Below are 15,892 nucleotides of genomic sequence, written 5' to 3' on the forward strand. Positions count from 1 at the left end.
TTCAATGGATACAAATGCAGGCAAACAGAACAAAACATATTTAAATTAAAAGCCAACAGAAAAGTGTGGGGACCTCATTTTTATTTATACAAAGACAGCAGCCCTTCTATTTCAGTGGGATGAAACGGGAAGAGTGTGTAGCTCCGATACCGGGGCGACCGTGCTTGACTGGCTTGTAGGTGATAGAGAACTCCCCCAGGTAGTGGCCGCACATCTCAGGCTGGAGAGAGAAATGTAAAATTGTTAGTACGGAGCAGGACAATCCTGTTACTAGACAACTAGAATACACCTGTACCACAACTACCACAGTACATTGTGCACTGACAGCTTCAGACATAAAACTTTTAAGGCCAAGACTGATGCAGGACCAAAACATTTATGGACAACACAAAAATCTGTGATTGTTACCAAAGGCTTCAAAAATACAGTGAGGCAAATCAAGTAATAGGCAAGTGACATGCAGGTCAATGGATGCAAAATCCCTTGCAAAAAGTAAAATGCAAAAAGTTATTTACAATCGTAATCTCGGGAGGTGCCATTGTGGTGTCTAGTAGGCTTGGACGGTATAACAGGGAATTTGGAAATAGCCATGGAAAGGCTTTTCCATACCGATTAAAACCAGTTGAATGAATTTGAATATTTGTTGTTACTTTTTAACTAGGAGATAAAGCAGATTGAGTTGGTCATTTCACCCGTCACATATTCATTATGAAGCATGCTGGTAACATACTGGTAGTCCCCAGTAACATGGTGTTTGTTTACAAGCACAGTGACGAGACCGGGAGCCTTCAGTCACTCACTGTTGTGCAGCACGCGCCAGGTGACCTAGTGATAGTATGGAATTCACAACTAAATATTTGCCAGCTAGATACACAACAATGCCAAAAGTATGTGGACATGTGTCAAAAAATGTCATTCCAAAATCACGGGCATTGATATGGACCAGGTCTCTCCTGGAAAAGAGATGTTATCTCAATGAGAAAAACCTGTATATGTAAAGGTAAATTTTTGTTTTATGGAGATGGTCCCCCTTTGCTGATACAACAGCCTCCACTCTTCTGGAAAGGGACTGCTGCAGGGACTTCCATTAAGCCACAAGAGCATTAGTGAGGCCGGGCACCGATGTTGGACGATTAGGCCTGGCTTGCAGTCTGTGTTCCAATTCACCCCAAAATTGGGCTCTGTGCAGGCCAGTCAAGTTCTTCCACACCGATCTCAACAAAACATTTCTCTATGGACCTCGCTTTCTGCACAGGGGTATTGTCATGCTGAAACAGGAAAGGGCCTTCCCCAAAAAAGGCCTTCCTTGTGTGAGGTTGCTCGGCCATGGAAACCCATTTCATGAAGCTCCTAACAAATGGTTATTGTGCTGAAGTTGCTTGCAGGGGCAGTTTAGAACTTGGTAGGGAGTGTTGCAACCGAGGACAAACAATTTTTATGCGCTACACGTTTCAGCACTTGGCGGTCTTGCTCTGTGAGCTTGTGGGTGCAGGTAGCCTAGTGGTTAGAGTGTTGGACTATTAACTGGAAGGTTGCAAGATCGAATCCCCAAATTGACAAGGTAAAAATCTGTTCTTCTGCCCCTGAACAAGGCAGTTAACCCACAGTTCCTAGGCCTTCATTGAAAATAATAATTTGTTCTTAATAACCGACTTGCCTAGTTAAATAAATAAACTTGTGCGGCCTACCACTTTGCGGCTGAGCCGTTGTTGCTCCTAGACGTTTCCACTTCATAATAACAGCACTTACAGTTGACCGGGGCAGCTCTAGCAGTGCAGAAAATAGACTAACTGACTTGTTGGATGACGGTGCCACGTTGAGTCACTGAGCTCTTCAGTTCAGGCTATTCTACTGCCAATGTTTGTCTATGGAGATTGCATGGCAGTGTGCTTGATTTTAAACACCTGTCTGAAACGGGTGTGGCTGAAATAGTTGAATCCAATAACTTGAAGGCGTGTCCACATACTTTTGGCCATAGTGTATCTTATTACTATTACATTAACTGTCTGAAATGTGCTAACTGCTATGCAGTTGTGCATTTGGTTTCGTTCTACCTGATTAGCTCTCGCAAAACCAAACTTCTCTTGGTAACAGCAGAGAATCTCCTTTTGGATCAAAGGCCTTGCTGTCTAAAAATGTTTTGTGAGTGCAGCAAACTGAGTAGTATTTTTTAGTTCCTTGTATAACTGAGCTGGGATGTCTGTACTGTAAATAGTTAATGTCAGAGACTATAAAATGTTCACAATGCACTCTTTAGCATTTAGCTAGCATTCAATATGAAATTTTACATTAACCTATTAGCATTGCTAACCTTTGGATTAGAGGCTCAGTGAGGTTAGACAGTTTTTATTTAACTAGGCAAATCAGTTAAGAACAAATTCTTATTTACAATGCCAGACCAAACCTGGAAGACGCTGGGCCAAATTGTGCGCCGCCAAGACCGCTGCCCCACCTGGAGCCCCCAAAAGCCCCCAGTATTACCAAATTTCCCAAGACAGCACAAGGTTGGTATGAAGGTATGACTATCTGGAAACCGCCCAAGCCTACCCATAGATCTTTCCCATAACCTCACCTTGATTTCAACCTGGTTGAAGGTCTTTCCGTTGTACACTCCGACCATGGAGCCAACCATCTCAGGCAGGATGACCATGTCCCTAAGGTGAGTCTTCACCACCTCAGGCTTCTCCATGGGGGGAGCCTCCTTCTTGGCCTTACGCAGGCGCTTCAGGAGGGACTGCTGCTTGCGGCGAAGGCCACGGTTAAGTCTCCTCCTCTGGCGGGCGCAGTACAGCTGCATCAGCTGTTCACTGGAGGAGAGGAGGCATGATGCAGTCAGGCATACTTTCAGATTAACATTCAGCATCAGCTCCAAATAGCAGACATCTACAGGGAAGTTAATTAAACATTTAAATCCAGACTGTACCAAAATAGCCTATAGAATTTCACATATTTTAGTCATACTCCCAAGTAATTATCTAACGATATGTATTTTATTACATGCAAAATTGAGAAAACGAATGAAAATGGAACACAGCATACCAGTTGCAATAATAATGTACCCAACTTTCGAAAGAGAGAACGCCACTGTCAGACCTCACCCTTCTGCAAGATGGGGTTCATCTAGCATTGTTATGATGGTTACACTCAGAAAGGGCTGAGCTTTCACCGAAATACCACAATGCAAACAGCAATATTGCCAAATGTAGTGGCGCATTTACTAGATGAATTGATTTACTCACTAGGACATGTCCAGAAGCTGGTCCAGGTCCACACCTCTGTAGGTGAACTTCCTAAAGGTACGCTTCTTCTTGATCTCGACATCCGCCTAGAGAAATCACGCAAACTACTTTAACACAGTGGATATTGACGGCCAATGAAAATGAGTGTTAAAACGAGACGTTCATTAGGAATATAATTAATAATAGTTATAGCCACTATGTGTTAGTAGAGTGCTGTCGTGCTTACTTCGGAATCCCCTGTGATATGCAACTTTTCAGGGAAGTTAGGAACCAATATACACAGGCAGTTAGGAAAGCTAAGGCTAGCTTTTTGAAACAGAAATGTGCATCCTGTAGCACTAACTCAAAAAAGTTCTGGGACACTAAAGTCCATAGAGAATAAGAGCACCTCCCCCCAGCTGTCCACTGCACTGAGGCTGGGACTGTCACCACCGATAAATCCACTATAATTGAGAATTTTTATAAGCATTTTTCTACGGCTACCCCTACCTCAGTCAACTGCCCTGCACCACCCACAGCAACTCGCCCAAGCCTCCCCATTTCTCCTTTACCCAAATCCAGATAGCTGATGTTCTGAAAGAGCTGCAAAATCAGGACCCCTACAAATCAGCCGGGCTAGATAATCTGGACCCTCTCTAAAATTATCTGCCGAAATTGTTGAAACCCCTATTACTAGCCTGTTCAACCTCTCTTCGTATCGTCTGAGGTTCCCAAAGATTGGAAATCTGCCGCGAGCTGCCGGAAAGCTGTCTCCCCCTCTTCAAAGGGGGAGACACTCTAGACCCAAACTGCTACAGACCTATATCTATTCTACACTGCCTCTCTAAGGTCTTCGAAAGTCAAGTTAAACAGATGACCGAACATTTCGAATCCTGTACCTTCTCCGTTATGCAATCTGGTTTCAGAGCTGGTCATGGGTGCACCTCAGCCAAGCTCAAGGTCCCAAATGACATCATAACCGCCATCTATAAAATACATTACTGTGCAGCCGTCTTCATCGACCTGGCCAAGGCTTTCGACTCTGTCAATCACCGCATTCTTATAGGCAGACTCAACAGCCTTGGTTTCTCAAATGACTGCCTCACCTGGTACACCAACTACTTCTCTGATTGAGCTCAGTGTCAAATCAGAGGGCCTGTTGCCCGGGCCTCTGGCAGCCTCTATGGGGGTACCACAGGGTTTAATTCTCAGGCCGACTCTCTTCTCTGTAAACATCAATGATGTTGCTCTTGCTGCTGGTGATTCTCTGATCAACCTCTACGTAGACGACATCATTCCTTATACCTCTGACCCTTCTTTGGACACTGTTAACTAACCTCCAGACGAGCTTCAATGTCACACAACTCTCCTTCCGTGGCCCCCAACTGCTCTTAAATGCAAGTCAAACTAAATGCACGCTCTTCAACCGATCGCTGCCCGCACCTGCCCGCCCGACCAGCATCACTACTCTGGACAGTTCTGACTTAGAATATGTGGACAACTACAAATACCTAGGTGTCTGGCTAGACTGTAAACTCTCCTTCCAGACTCACATTAAGCATCTCCAATCAAAAATTGAATCTAGAATCGGCTTCCTATTTCACAACAAAGCATCCTTCACTCATGCTGCCAAACATACCCTCGTAAAACTGACCTTCCTACCGATCCTGGACTTCGGCGATGTCATTTACAAAATAGCCTCCAACACGCTACTCAACAAATTGAATGCAGTCTATCACAGTGCCATCTGTTTTGTCACCAAAGCCCCATATACTACCCACCACTGCGACCTGTACTCTCGTTGGCTGGCCCTAGCTTCATACTCGTCGCCTAACCCTTTGGCTCCCAGGTCATCTACAAGACTTTGCTAGGTAAAGCTCCGCCTTATCTCAGCTCACTGGTCACCATAGCAGCACCCACTCGTAGCACGCGCTCCAGCAGGTATATCTCACAGGTCATCCCCCAAAGCCAATTCCTCCTTTGGCCACCTTTCCTTACAGCTCTCTGCTGCCAATGACTGGAACGAACTGCAAAAATCACTGAAGCTGGACTCATATCTCCCGTACTAGCTTTAAGCACCAGCTGTCAGAGCTTCTCACAGATCACTGCACCTGTACATAGCCCATTATATATGTATCTTGCTCCTTTGCACCCAAGTATCTCTACTTGCACATTCATCTTCTGCACATCTATCACTCCAGTGCTTAATTGGTATATTGTAATTAGCCACCACGGCCTATTTATTGCCTTACCTCCCTTATCTTACCTCACTTGCACACACTGTATATAGACTTTTTCTTTATTATTGACTGTATGTTTGTTTAATCCGAGGGTAACTCTGTGTTGTATGTGTCGAACGGCTGTGCTTTATCTTGGCCAGGTCGCGGTTGTAAATGAGAACTTGTTCTCAACTAACCTACCTGGTTAAATAAAGGTTAAATAATTAAAAATGTCTCTAAATGACTAAACCTGACTCGGTAAATAAACAGAAAGCTAGCATTAGCACTGCAGGCAACCGTATGAGCTTAACATGCATCCCAAGCTTTGTGGTAGCGTCAATAGTGTTTCATCCTAAAATTCACCAATGTATCAATTGATACGTAGTGATGCATTGCACTGTATGGTTTAATAAATCAAATGTATTATAACTTAGCTGAGATGGACATAGATGGTCAAATTCAGGTTCTTGTAAAATTGGGGCCCTACCATTTTGCCTGATGTTCCGGTGAAAAGAATGTTCCGAAGTCTCGTTTGTGCTAATATCGCGCGACTCGTAGGGACATCCGGCTATCTATTTCCGGCCAGGCAAAATATTTGTATATTTCACTGGACCAGTAGGTGGAGGTATTTTACAATAACTTTTATCTTCATCAAACAGTGCAACTTCCATTCAAGTTGAAGTCACTCACCATAGTCGGGATAATTCTATAGGAAATATCCAAATGAAAACAAACAGCTACACAATTTGTGTCATCTTTTTTTACAGCTGTCACACAAAAATATATCTAACATGGAATAACACAAAGGCAAGTGGTAAGAGAAAACACATTTTATTGAAGACACCCAGCCCACCACACCTGATAATGTTCATACACAGTACAATGTTATCCTGATTATGTGCCGTATAAAGTCAATCACCATCTATAAATAAACCATGTTGAAAGAGGTCCTGATTTCGGTACCAGATCTTAATTTTCTTCTCCCGCGTGATCTCCTTCTGAAACTGCAAAGTGCCATACAACAGAGCTTCTGCTGTGGGTGGACAACCTAGAAACAAACATGTGCAAGAACAAGACATGTTCTTACAGTATGTCTGTATGAAAATTGCTAAGAAATTATATGTGATATCAACCCACCTTACCTGGTACCAGAGGAGGCTGGTGGGAGGAGCTATAGGAGGATGGGTTCATTGTAATGGCTGGAATCTAGACGATTCTGTGCTTCCAACTTTGTGGCAACAGTTTGGGGAAGGCCCTTACCTGTTTCAGCATGACAATGCCCCTAGGGCACAAAGCGGTGTGGAAGAACTTGACTGACCTGCACAGAGCCCTTACCTCAACCCCATGAAACAAATTGGAAGCATGCTCGTGGCTGAATGGAAGCAAGTCCCCGCAAAAATGTTCCAACATCTAGTGGAAAGTCTTCCCAGAAGAGTGGAGGCTGTTATAGCAGCAAAGGTGGGACAAACTCCATATTAATGCCCATGATTTTGGAATGAGATGTTCATCGAACAGGTGTCCACATACACTAAATTACCAAAAGTACTTCTCTATTCCATCAGTGACCCAATTGACTCAAAATCCCATGCCGACAACACTGCATTTTTCACATACCATGCAATTAGTATGTTAGGCTATGGAATGCAGACATTGTTTATGTCCTAATTAAAGCCACATGATCTAATGATCGTAGCCTAAGTTATGATAACCATGTAACTAATGAGACACTCTATAATTGCAACTAATTGGCACATCAGGCTGGTTTGTATACAATGTATGTCTTTATTCACACATATTTCCCAACTTCCATAAATGTTTCTATTCATAATGAAAATATGGATTGAATGGAAAGCCCAAAGAATATATATAAAACCAAAAAAGGTAGTAAGAGCAAATTTCCCTTCAGAGTCGGTACAAAACAAAAACACTTAACAAAACTATATATAAATAATCACATTGAATGACAGAGTTCAAAATCGAAAATATGTTTGATCCTCTTATCGGTAAATCCATTAAAACATTATACAATGAAGAAGATTGACAAAATGAATCCAGTATCCAGCTTGGAATGTTGAAAGCCTGAATGTTTTTTCCCCCCAAGATACTCTAAGCCAAAGAAAACAACCTTGGCTCCAGTTGCTCTGGTTATGCAAACAAAGGAAATATTTCCTCCAAAGAAAGTATACAGTTGGCATACATACAAAAGTGGACGGTGGTTTGTTTTGAAGGTCCAAACAGACACATCTTGTTGTCTTTTAGATTACCAAGTAAAAATACTGAATGGATACAAATAATTACCACAAATTCACATCAATTATGGTAATATAAATGTATATAGGTTACATTAACAACATGACCTTTGGTACAAGGATAGGTAAATTACAATTATGGAACAGTCCATTTTTGAACTGGGGATTTTTAATAATTGAATTCTATTGGGTCCTTTCAAAGATGGATTCCAGGCAATATTTGCCTTAAGATAAAAAAGAAAATTGGCATAAACATTTAAATGTACCAACGGCAAACAGTTGTTGAGGGGGAAACTGGCAAGAGGGCTTTGGTACTTTACTAAAAGCTAATCATTGGGATATAAAAGCTAATCACAGCCCAGACACCAGTACTGGCTTTAGTGGTTACACTTTAAAACACATAAGCATAGCCATTTCAACAGGAATATAAAAACCTACTAATGCATAGTACATGTGAGATATGTCTAACATTGGTCCTAACCGGTGCTTAAATGAGGGCACTATTGTCCAATACCAAAAGGAGATCAACCAAAAGGTGGAAAATCCTATGTAACAAATAACTTTGAAAAAGCCTTTCTTGATGTTTCTTCTGTTTTCAACCAGCACAATCCCCCCTTTTAATAATCCGTCCCCTCTTGCTGGTACACCGGCACCGCTTCATCTTTGAATTCTTGGTAACCCTCGTCTTGGTAGTCAGGGACATATTCGGCTCCGGCCCCATTCTGCTCCTCCTCGTTCTTGGGGCAGTACTTGGCGTTGTAGATCTGACGACCCAGGCCAAAATTCTGCCCGCTCTGATTGGCACCTGCATTGGAGCCCATCTGCAGTGACATGGTGCTGTTGTCACATTTGTCTGTGCCCAGCTTCTGGTCATAGATGGCACGGCGGGTTCCTGGAGCTGTCATGCCAGCCTGAGTAGAGGAAGATAACTAATTCATATGTAGCAGTGAATTAAAATAAGCAAGAATCCATTAGTAAAAGCCTAAGTTTACTAGTGCAGTTATGTCCCCCATTGACAATATTGATACCTTGATTGAGTTAAGACATGGTGAAATTAATGAGAACTTGCATTTGCTTTTCTACACATGGACTTCTACCTGACTGGCCCCCTTGTTGGTACCCATTTGCAGACTGATGGTGGAGTTGTCCATGGGGGGCAGGATGTGAGCCTTGGGATCGTAGAGGTGCCTCCTGGTGCCGTATGCATTCATGCCCGCCTGGCTGGCACACTTATTCGTCCCCATCTGCAGAGAGAGACAGATATCAGTTATAAAAGGAAAACAGCAAAGGATGAATGGAAAATTACAACCCCCCTTAGATGGAGACTTTCAGACAGACTGAGAATGCCTGAGTAGATATCATCAAATCAACAATATTGTTCTTGGCTAAAATAGAAGTCATGCCAAAGGGCATATAAAAGTTAGGAATCATTGATGTAACCCTACATTCAATAAGAAATATCCAAAACAAATAGAAGTTATGAAAAGATTAAATAAAATATGGGTTTTTTAAGAACAATAGCATGGATGCCAGTCTGTCACTGCCTTAGCCTGTTATAAAGGCTGTTAGCAATATGTATTGGTTAGCTTTGCTACTGATGTTTGTTTGTTTGGCAAGACGGCAACAGAGCTGGCAACAGCAAAAAGAACAACATGTTCTTCAGTGGTATCACTGTCAACACATTCCCTCTTGCCTGCAGTCCAATGACACACTGTCCGGCCTTCATCTTCTCCTCGTCGAATAGCCTCTCCTGTTTGTCTGCGTACTTCACCCCAATGTCCACTCGGGACTGGCAGCCCTTGGTCTTGGCCTGCAGGGGAAAGTGTACAGAAATCCAGTCACTGTTGGATGCCCCAAGATTTTACTGGACACAATTCTATGAGCTTATTCAGGAGGGGGCTGTATTTACATCCCGCTTCTGACACCATATGTTAATGAGGACGAGACACCATTATTTTAGCGTCTGGAACATCTTTACGAAGACAAAACCTGACATGCAGTAATGCTCTGTTCAACAAGGTCAAGCGATTTATGCAAGTGGCAATTACACAGTTCAAATACAGAAGCTTCTCATAAAGGGATGCAACCATAAAAATGACTTTGACAAGTTTTACCGTGCCAGCGAGAGACAGCAGTGTGCTCTGGACCTGGGTCATGTTCCCACTCTCAAACAGGTCGTTGGCCTCAAAGATATCATGGGGCTTCAGGCCGTACATTTGGATAGATTTGATGAAGTTGGTGATGTTCTCCAGCTAGAACCAGGCGAGTGCATAAGAAGAAAAGATGAGTAAAAGAGCTTCTCAATAAATTGCATGAAGGTAGATTTTAGGAAGTCACACCTATAATGAGGCCATCACAAGCCATTGAGCTAAAAGGATCTCTCTGGCACACCGAGGTCTCACTATATTTCATATTCTAACCCAAATTCTATTTCAGTAAACTCACTGGTCCAGAGAGTTGCACCTCTAATAATAACAATCTACCTCTGCTTTTAAGCTAGTAAAAAAACAGGCTTGGTCAGCACAACAGCTCAGATATATTCTCTAACTGTAAAACCAGCTGGTAAAGTACAGTTCAAGACTGTTCACGTAGAGAGAACAATCCAAGCAGCTCACCTGATGCCAGTTCATGGTGGACGAGTTGATCTTTTTCACAGAGCCAGGTTGAAGTTTGTTGATCAGTCTAGGGGAGAAAGAGAGTTTGCTTACTTAGACTGCAGCACCTCATAGGTAACAGAAGGGATCAGAGGAGAAAAGGGTCTATATTACAGTAAAACCCACAGCAAGGAGGACAGACAGGACATATGCAATGGATTGTATGATTTGATGTATAATGTTGTAGCTAGCAGAACATTTATGAGTGATGTCTTTGGTTGAATGCATTGGCTGGTGCCATAAAATGTGTAGCTTTATGGGTCAATAAAGCCACATTGTACATAGCGACGTGATGACGGATCCTGGCCCTATTCAGAAACGTACTTGCACAAGATGACACCATTTTTCAGGCCTTTCTGGAAGTCTTCCCCGATGTCACATCCGGTCGTATCCTCGATCCAGACCTTTAGCTCCTCCTCTCTCTGAGGGTCGTACTTTCCGGCAATCTGGGGAAGGTCAAAAGTTCATTATAGGAGACCTTTACATCTTGGAAAAAGTTGCACAACATGTAGGTTACACTTTATTTTACAGTAATGTTTCCACTGGTATTTAGGAGAAAACTTTCCAATGGGTACTTCAAATAGTTACCAATTGTGTAGAATTATCTGGTACCTAATGGTGGCCATTGCTGCTTGTTTGAATGAATCCCAAAGAAACAAGTAATTCATAGATTATTACAGTGTAATTACTATTTTACCAGGTACTTCCCGTATTAAAAAAAGTGCTACTAACGCATGTGTGGAAGTTGATGACTTGGTAGTGGGCGTTTTCATTTCCAGAACCACAGCAGAAATAAAGAATATTATGGTTTGTGCGTGTTAAAATTCTCTCTCAAGAGTTTATTATGGGCGGCCCCAAAACCATGATTCACGGTGTCAACCAATTGGGATAACTTTGTGTGTTATTCTTGCTGTTTAACAGCCCTTACAGAGCCAACACTGACATTAGCTCAAACACAAAACGCGCACGCATCCTGTTCGGTTAACCACTTAAATCTCCTTGAAGCACAGGAAGGCAGCTGCATGGTATAGGGGAGAGTTAAACTATGCAATTTGACGCTGCATTCCTTGTTGAGAGGGTGTTTAAAGTGTTATCCTGATTTGTAAATACTTTGGTTGAGTAAATAATCAAAAGAAAGTGTGAAGATGACAACTGGCACTAAAAGCAACGTTTAGAAAACGTCATATATCTGTAGTGTCGATCTTAGTATGAAAATGCTACTACAAATAGAAATGCAAAAACACTGCAATGTTTGTACAGAAAGTTATATTTTTTAAAAGGCCTCTATATCTCTCAACAATGCATTTTGAGGTTGAAGTTACAAATACGTACCAAAGAATAGTAAGACTGAGGAATAGGGTCAAAATATTCTCCACAAATTTCCCTCCACGGCTAAAATGTGAAGCGGAACGTTAAGTACAATCGAATGAAGGACTTTCTGGGCAAACCGGTCCTGTCATTATATATTTGCTTAATTTGATTATCCCCAAATTAAAACAACATTGACTGCTTTAATTGCCCACAGGACATTTGAAAGATGTAATTTCGAGAGGCATGGTGAACTCAAGGAATTCATTCCGCGGCGCAATTTAGATCATGGGGAATGAGACTGTTAGGACGCTGAGTTGAAGGAGTTTAAATCAAATGGATTGAACATGGACTATTACGTTCTCAAAAAAACATATTTGATAGTCTTGTCTAGTGGATCAGTTCCAACATCTGGGTTAACCATACTTTCACCTACCATCTAGAATTGTTAAGGGGCCTTAGTCAAGGAGGAAAAACTCCTTGAATAACAACACTTCAAGACTTCACCTTGCATTGCTACATCATTAACGGCAGGAAATACCAGAGACAATGGACATCATTCATTGGTATGAGAGGAAACCACCAGCTTTACAGCCACTTGGCTACCCGTACACTGTTCTGAGGACCAATGGAAAACCCTCGCCAATATAAGGACTCAGCCAAGGAATGCAAACAATAAATCAGCCGGTGGCGTAAAAGACACATTGCTAGGTCTCAGACACAGAAGAACACAATGCACATGCATCTGCTATGTGTAATCTGCAGTTAAACGGATCAGGGTAGTAACATGGGGACCCGAGTATTCCTTTGTATAACATAACTTGGAACATGATGGGTAAAGTTTGTTGTTTATGAAAGATAAACAAAAATAATATTATATTAGTCATTATTCTCTATTTACATAAGTGAAGAGCCAGGTTGGCGAACTTTGCAAAGCATTTCAATGTCATTTCTCCCATTACACTGTAAAAGTGTAACACACGATTACAAAAAATAATAAGTACAGGAACACAAACGCTCTAAATCTTCACTGTAAATTTGTGATAAAAGTTATATTTGGCCCGAGGGATACAGTAGTAGTTAACTCCTGGTTGTGCCATCCAGACTGTCATTGATGTTTTGGATGAAGGGCATTTGCAGATAAACTTGATCTAAATCACTTAATTGGTCAAGTACACACATGGTCCAACCGATTTGGTAGAAGCAAACCTCCGGTTGCCTGCTCACTTCCCGACAAATTTTTCCAGTCGGACCGGGATTCGAACAGGCAACCCTCTCTAACAGCTATACTACCTGCCACCAGAAAACACTGGCACTGTCTCCTGTCAACGTTTACTTTTGAAAGTGCACATGTTCAAAAAGAGAACATATTTCTATTTGGATTGTTTTGCGATGCCAATTGTCAAATTACGCACTGCGCACTACAATAGCCATTCACCAAGGCCCCAATCCACCACAGCGCAGGATGCAGCAGTTGTTCTCGTGATAGGACTGTGTGACCTCTGGATGAGTGACAAACTCAGGGACATGGATGGATGGATGCATGAAAGACCTACAGTGTTGTACTGACCAGTTTCTCTATGTAATGGGACAGTATAGGGATTTTTAACTTGCCACAAGAAAATATACATTCCCAACACGGGCAACGCCCATGCCTTTTTAAGCGCTTCCCAAAGGTAAACCAACTACTTAAACCAAACTAAAGTTTTTTTTAATTAGCATTTTGTCATATTAATGAACAGTGTTATCAAACATATGTGCGTAGCCGGTAAAACTTGTAATTTGATAAAAGTTTCCCGCTTTATTTAGGTCATTCCAAAAGTATAGTAGCTTTGCCCGTTCCACGTAATTATCTTTACACTCAGTCTACATCATAGCCTATGTAACCTAAAATACCTAGGCATACACATTTTTCAAGAAATAAATCAAGTTTTCCGTAATAAACCTCACTAACGCTATAGGCTACTACCATAAGGCAAATGATTCATTCGCACTTTACTCCCTTCCGTGAACACTTACCTTGCTTTTGACTTCTGCAGAAAACCCATAAGCAGGACCTCTGTTAAATGATGAGCCAGACATTATTATAAACGAGTTACTTTGTTTTTCGTATAGATACTTTGTATCAGTTTCTTTGTGCAAATACTTTTATTTTCGTTTCTCTTCCAGTTAAACTCCGGAGTGAACTAAACACTTCCTTTCTTTTTTCTTGCAACCAATAAAAATGCTTACACGAACTTGTACGCTTCGTTAATCGATTTTAGGCTCCACCTTCCCCATTCTGAGTCTAGGTAGTGACTCGTGATTGATATCAAAAAGTCCTTATATGGAAGGAAAGTCCCACATTCCTGAATTGTGGGAGTATCCTATGGTCCAACCAGCAGTCATGGAGTCTTGAATCACCGTCGGGAAAAGTTTGAGTAGAGGAACTACCAAAACGAGCTACTGAATGACGTAATGATACTACTCTTGAGACACATTTTTTTAGTGTAAAGGACCCCCTTTGCTCGTTCAAGGGGTTTGGAATTCTGAGAATGTTAATATCACTAGTAGGCTACATCCAAACGAGAACACGACATAAAACATTTATCCGAATATTTTAGTTTAGCCTACATTAGACAAATTATCATGATTTATGTGTTATTACATTGTTATAAACCACAGTTAGTTTTGTCTACAATAACACTGATAAAAACACACATAAAACACTGATAAAAAAAGTAAAGTAAATTCAGTGTCCATTTATATCACTTCAGTGACAGAAAGGCAGATCAATTCTGTTTTTTTCCCCCACTAATTAGTCTTTTGACCAATCACATCAGATCTTTTCACATCAGCTCTTTGTCGCTAGTGGGAGAAAAAAAAAATCATAATTGTTCTGGCTGTCTAAACGCAGCCTTAGTGTCGTTGTCAATTCAATTCGAGTCTTTGGAATATTATCTTGATAATCCATGACATTACACTTCTTAGTCTCAAATGAAAATGGAATACTGAACTCATTTGGATACCTACCAACAACGTTATCCAACATCCTTAGCCCAATTCAGTATCATAAACTATTTCCTATTATTCTGTGAGTTCCACCGATGAGACAAGACTGTTACTACCAATTGGATACCACCAAATTGGGGAGAAACGGGAGTAAAAAAAATACAAACATTTATAGGTTACACTTTGTTTTTTTATTAGTCTTGGCCTGTTGTCGGTAGGTGCACCGATTCAGCTGCACTGTGGCCTGGTAGGCCAACTGTTGGCATTTTTAACAATTTGATATGTCTGAAGGTACAAACTCTACCTTCACGGCAGGCCAATATAGCAAATTAAGTGCAGTATAGGCCTATAGTTGATACGGTGAGATTTCAAAACGTTGAAAACCATGACTAGAGAGAAACTGTCAATGAATACAGCAAAGATATGCTGTTTTTATTAGTGAGTTGATGTGTAAGTTCTTACTCACAACTGTCGACACTTTGTATTCAACACTTTCATAAGCCATAAAATGCATGTTTTTCCTATTTCACTCAGCACTACAACAGTGCATTTTGACTCAAAGTGATCTTGACTCAGAAAAGGTTGGTGACCACTATTTGTCCTGTTAACACTATCAACATTTCCCTTTACTGTGCCAATTGTGATCGAATCAACACAAAATTAGCCACTTTCAATGCAACATACTGAAACAAAACAAAATATGCAAACTTTGTTCTAGGCAGAATGCATCAGAGTAGGATTCTATTGCATTGACAAGCGCTACTCAGCCCGTAATCTACACAGACCGGTGCGGCATAACCAATCAGAGCTGCAGTAGGCCTATATGCAAATAGACCATTGCCATATATTGATTTTTTTTATTTAACCATTATTTTACTAGGCAAGTCAGTTAAGAACAAATTCTTATTTACAATGACGGCCTACCCCGGCCTAACCCTAATGATGCTGGACCAATTGTGTGCCGCCCTATGGGATCTGTGCCATTTACTTTGAACTGGACTGTGTTTACAGCATGAGTGCTCGTTAGTAGATGCACTTGTTTTGAGATCAAAGCGAGAGCTGCATGTAGCCATGTGTGCACATTGTGTTCATATTCTTTGTTAGTTAGTGAGTTATTAGTCCAGTTATAGATCATTCGTAGTCAGCAATAGGGGTGATTGCTTCCTACAAGAGCACAAAACGTGTACATTTCTAGACATCTTTGAAAGGCGAGTCAGGTAAAGAGCTTTTTTTGTCTTTAAAGGACAGTGTTG

The 15,892-nt window shown here is 41.4% G+C and overlaps 2 protein-coding genes and 1 non-coding gene across 3 annotated transcripts; all 3 read right to left on the minus strand.

Annotated features, from left to right (window-relative positions):
• Positions 1-64: 64 nt before the first annotated feature.
• LOC139375933 (small ribosomal subunit protein uS19-like) lies at positions 65-5,953 on the minus strand. The gene is made up of 3 exons (XM_071117904.1): positions 3,240-5,953; positions 2,573-2,807; positions 65-220 (listed from the first exon to the last, which is right to left on the minus strand). The coding sequence occupies exons 1-3, from the start codon at positions 3,245-3,247 to the stop codon at positions 107-109; spliced, it is 357 nt and encodes a 118-aa protein (XP_070974005.1). The 5' UTR covers positions 3,248-5,953; the 3' UTR covers positions 65-106.
• Positions 3,052-3,184, minus strand: LOC139377771 (small nucleolar RNA SNORA35). Its single transcript, XR_011628242.1, has one exon. It is a non-coding gene; the product is annotated as a small nucleolar RNA SNORA35 (small nucleolar RNA).
• A 1,241-nt stretch (positions 5,954-7,194) lies between the features above and the next one.
• Positions 7,195-13,948, minus strand: LOC139375934 (calponin-2-like). Its single transcript, XM_071117905.1, has 7 exons — positions 13,668-13,948; positions 10,665-10,786; positions 10,302-10,368; positions 9,801-9,938; positions 9,380-9,496; positions 8,784-8,930; positions 7,195-8,597 (listed from the first exon to the last, which is right to left on the minus strand). The coding sequence occupies exons 1-7, from the start codon at positions 13,728-13,730 to the stop codon at positions 8,304-8,306; spliced, it is 948 nt and encodes a 315-aa protein (XP_070974006.1). The 5' UTR covers positions 13,731-13,948; the 3' UTR covers positions 7,195-8,303.
• Between the last annotated feature and the right edge of the window lie 1,944 nt (positions 13,949-15,892).

This window comes from Oncorhynchus clarkii, chromosome 20 (genome assembly GCF_045791955.1).
Source record: "Oncorhynchus clarkii lewisi isolate Uvic-CL-2024 chromosome 20, UVic_Ocla_1.0, whole genome shotgun sequence".
Taxonomy (NCBI): Eukaryota; Metazoa; Chordata; class Actinopteri; order Salmoniformes; family Salmonidae; genus Oncorhynchus; species Oncorhynchus clarkii.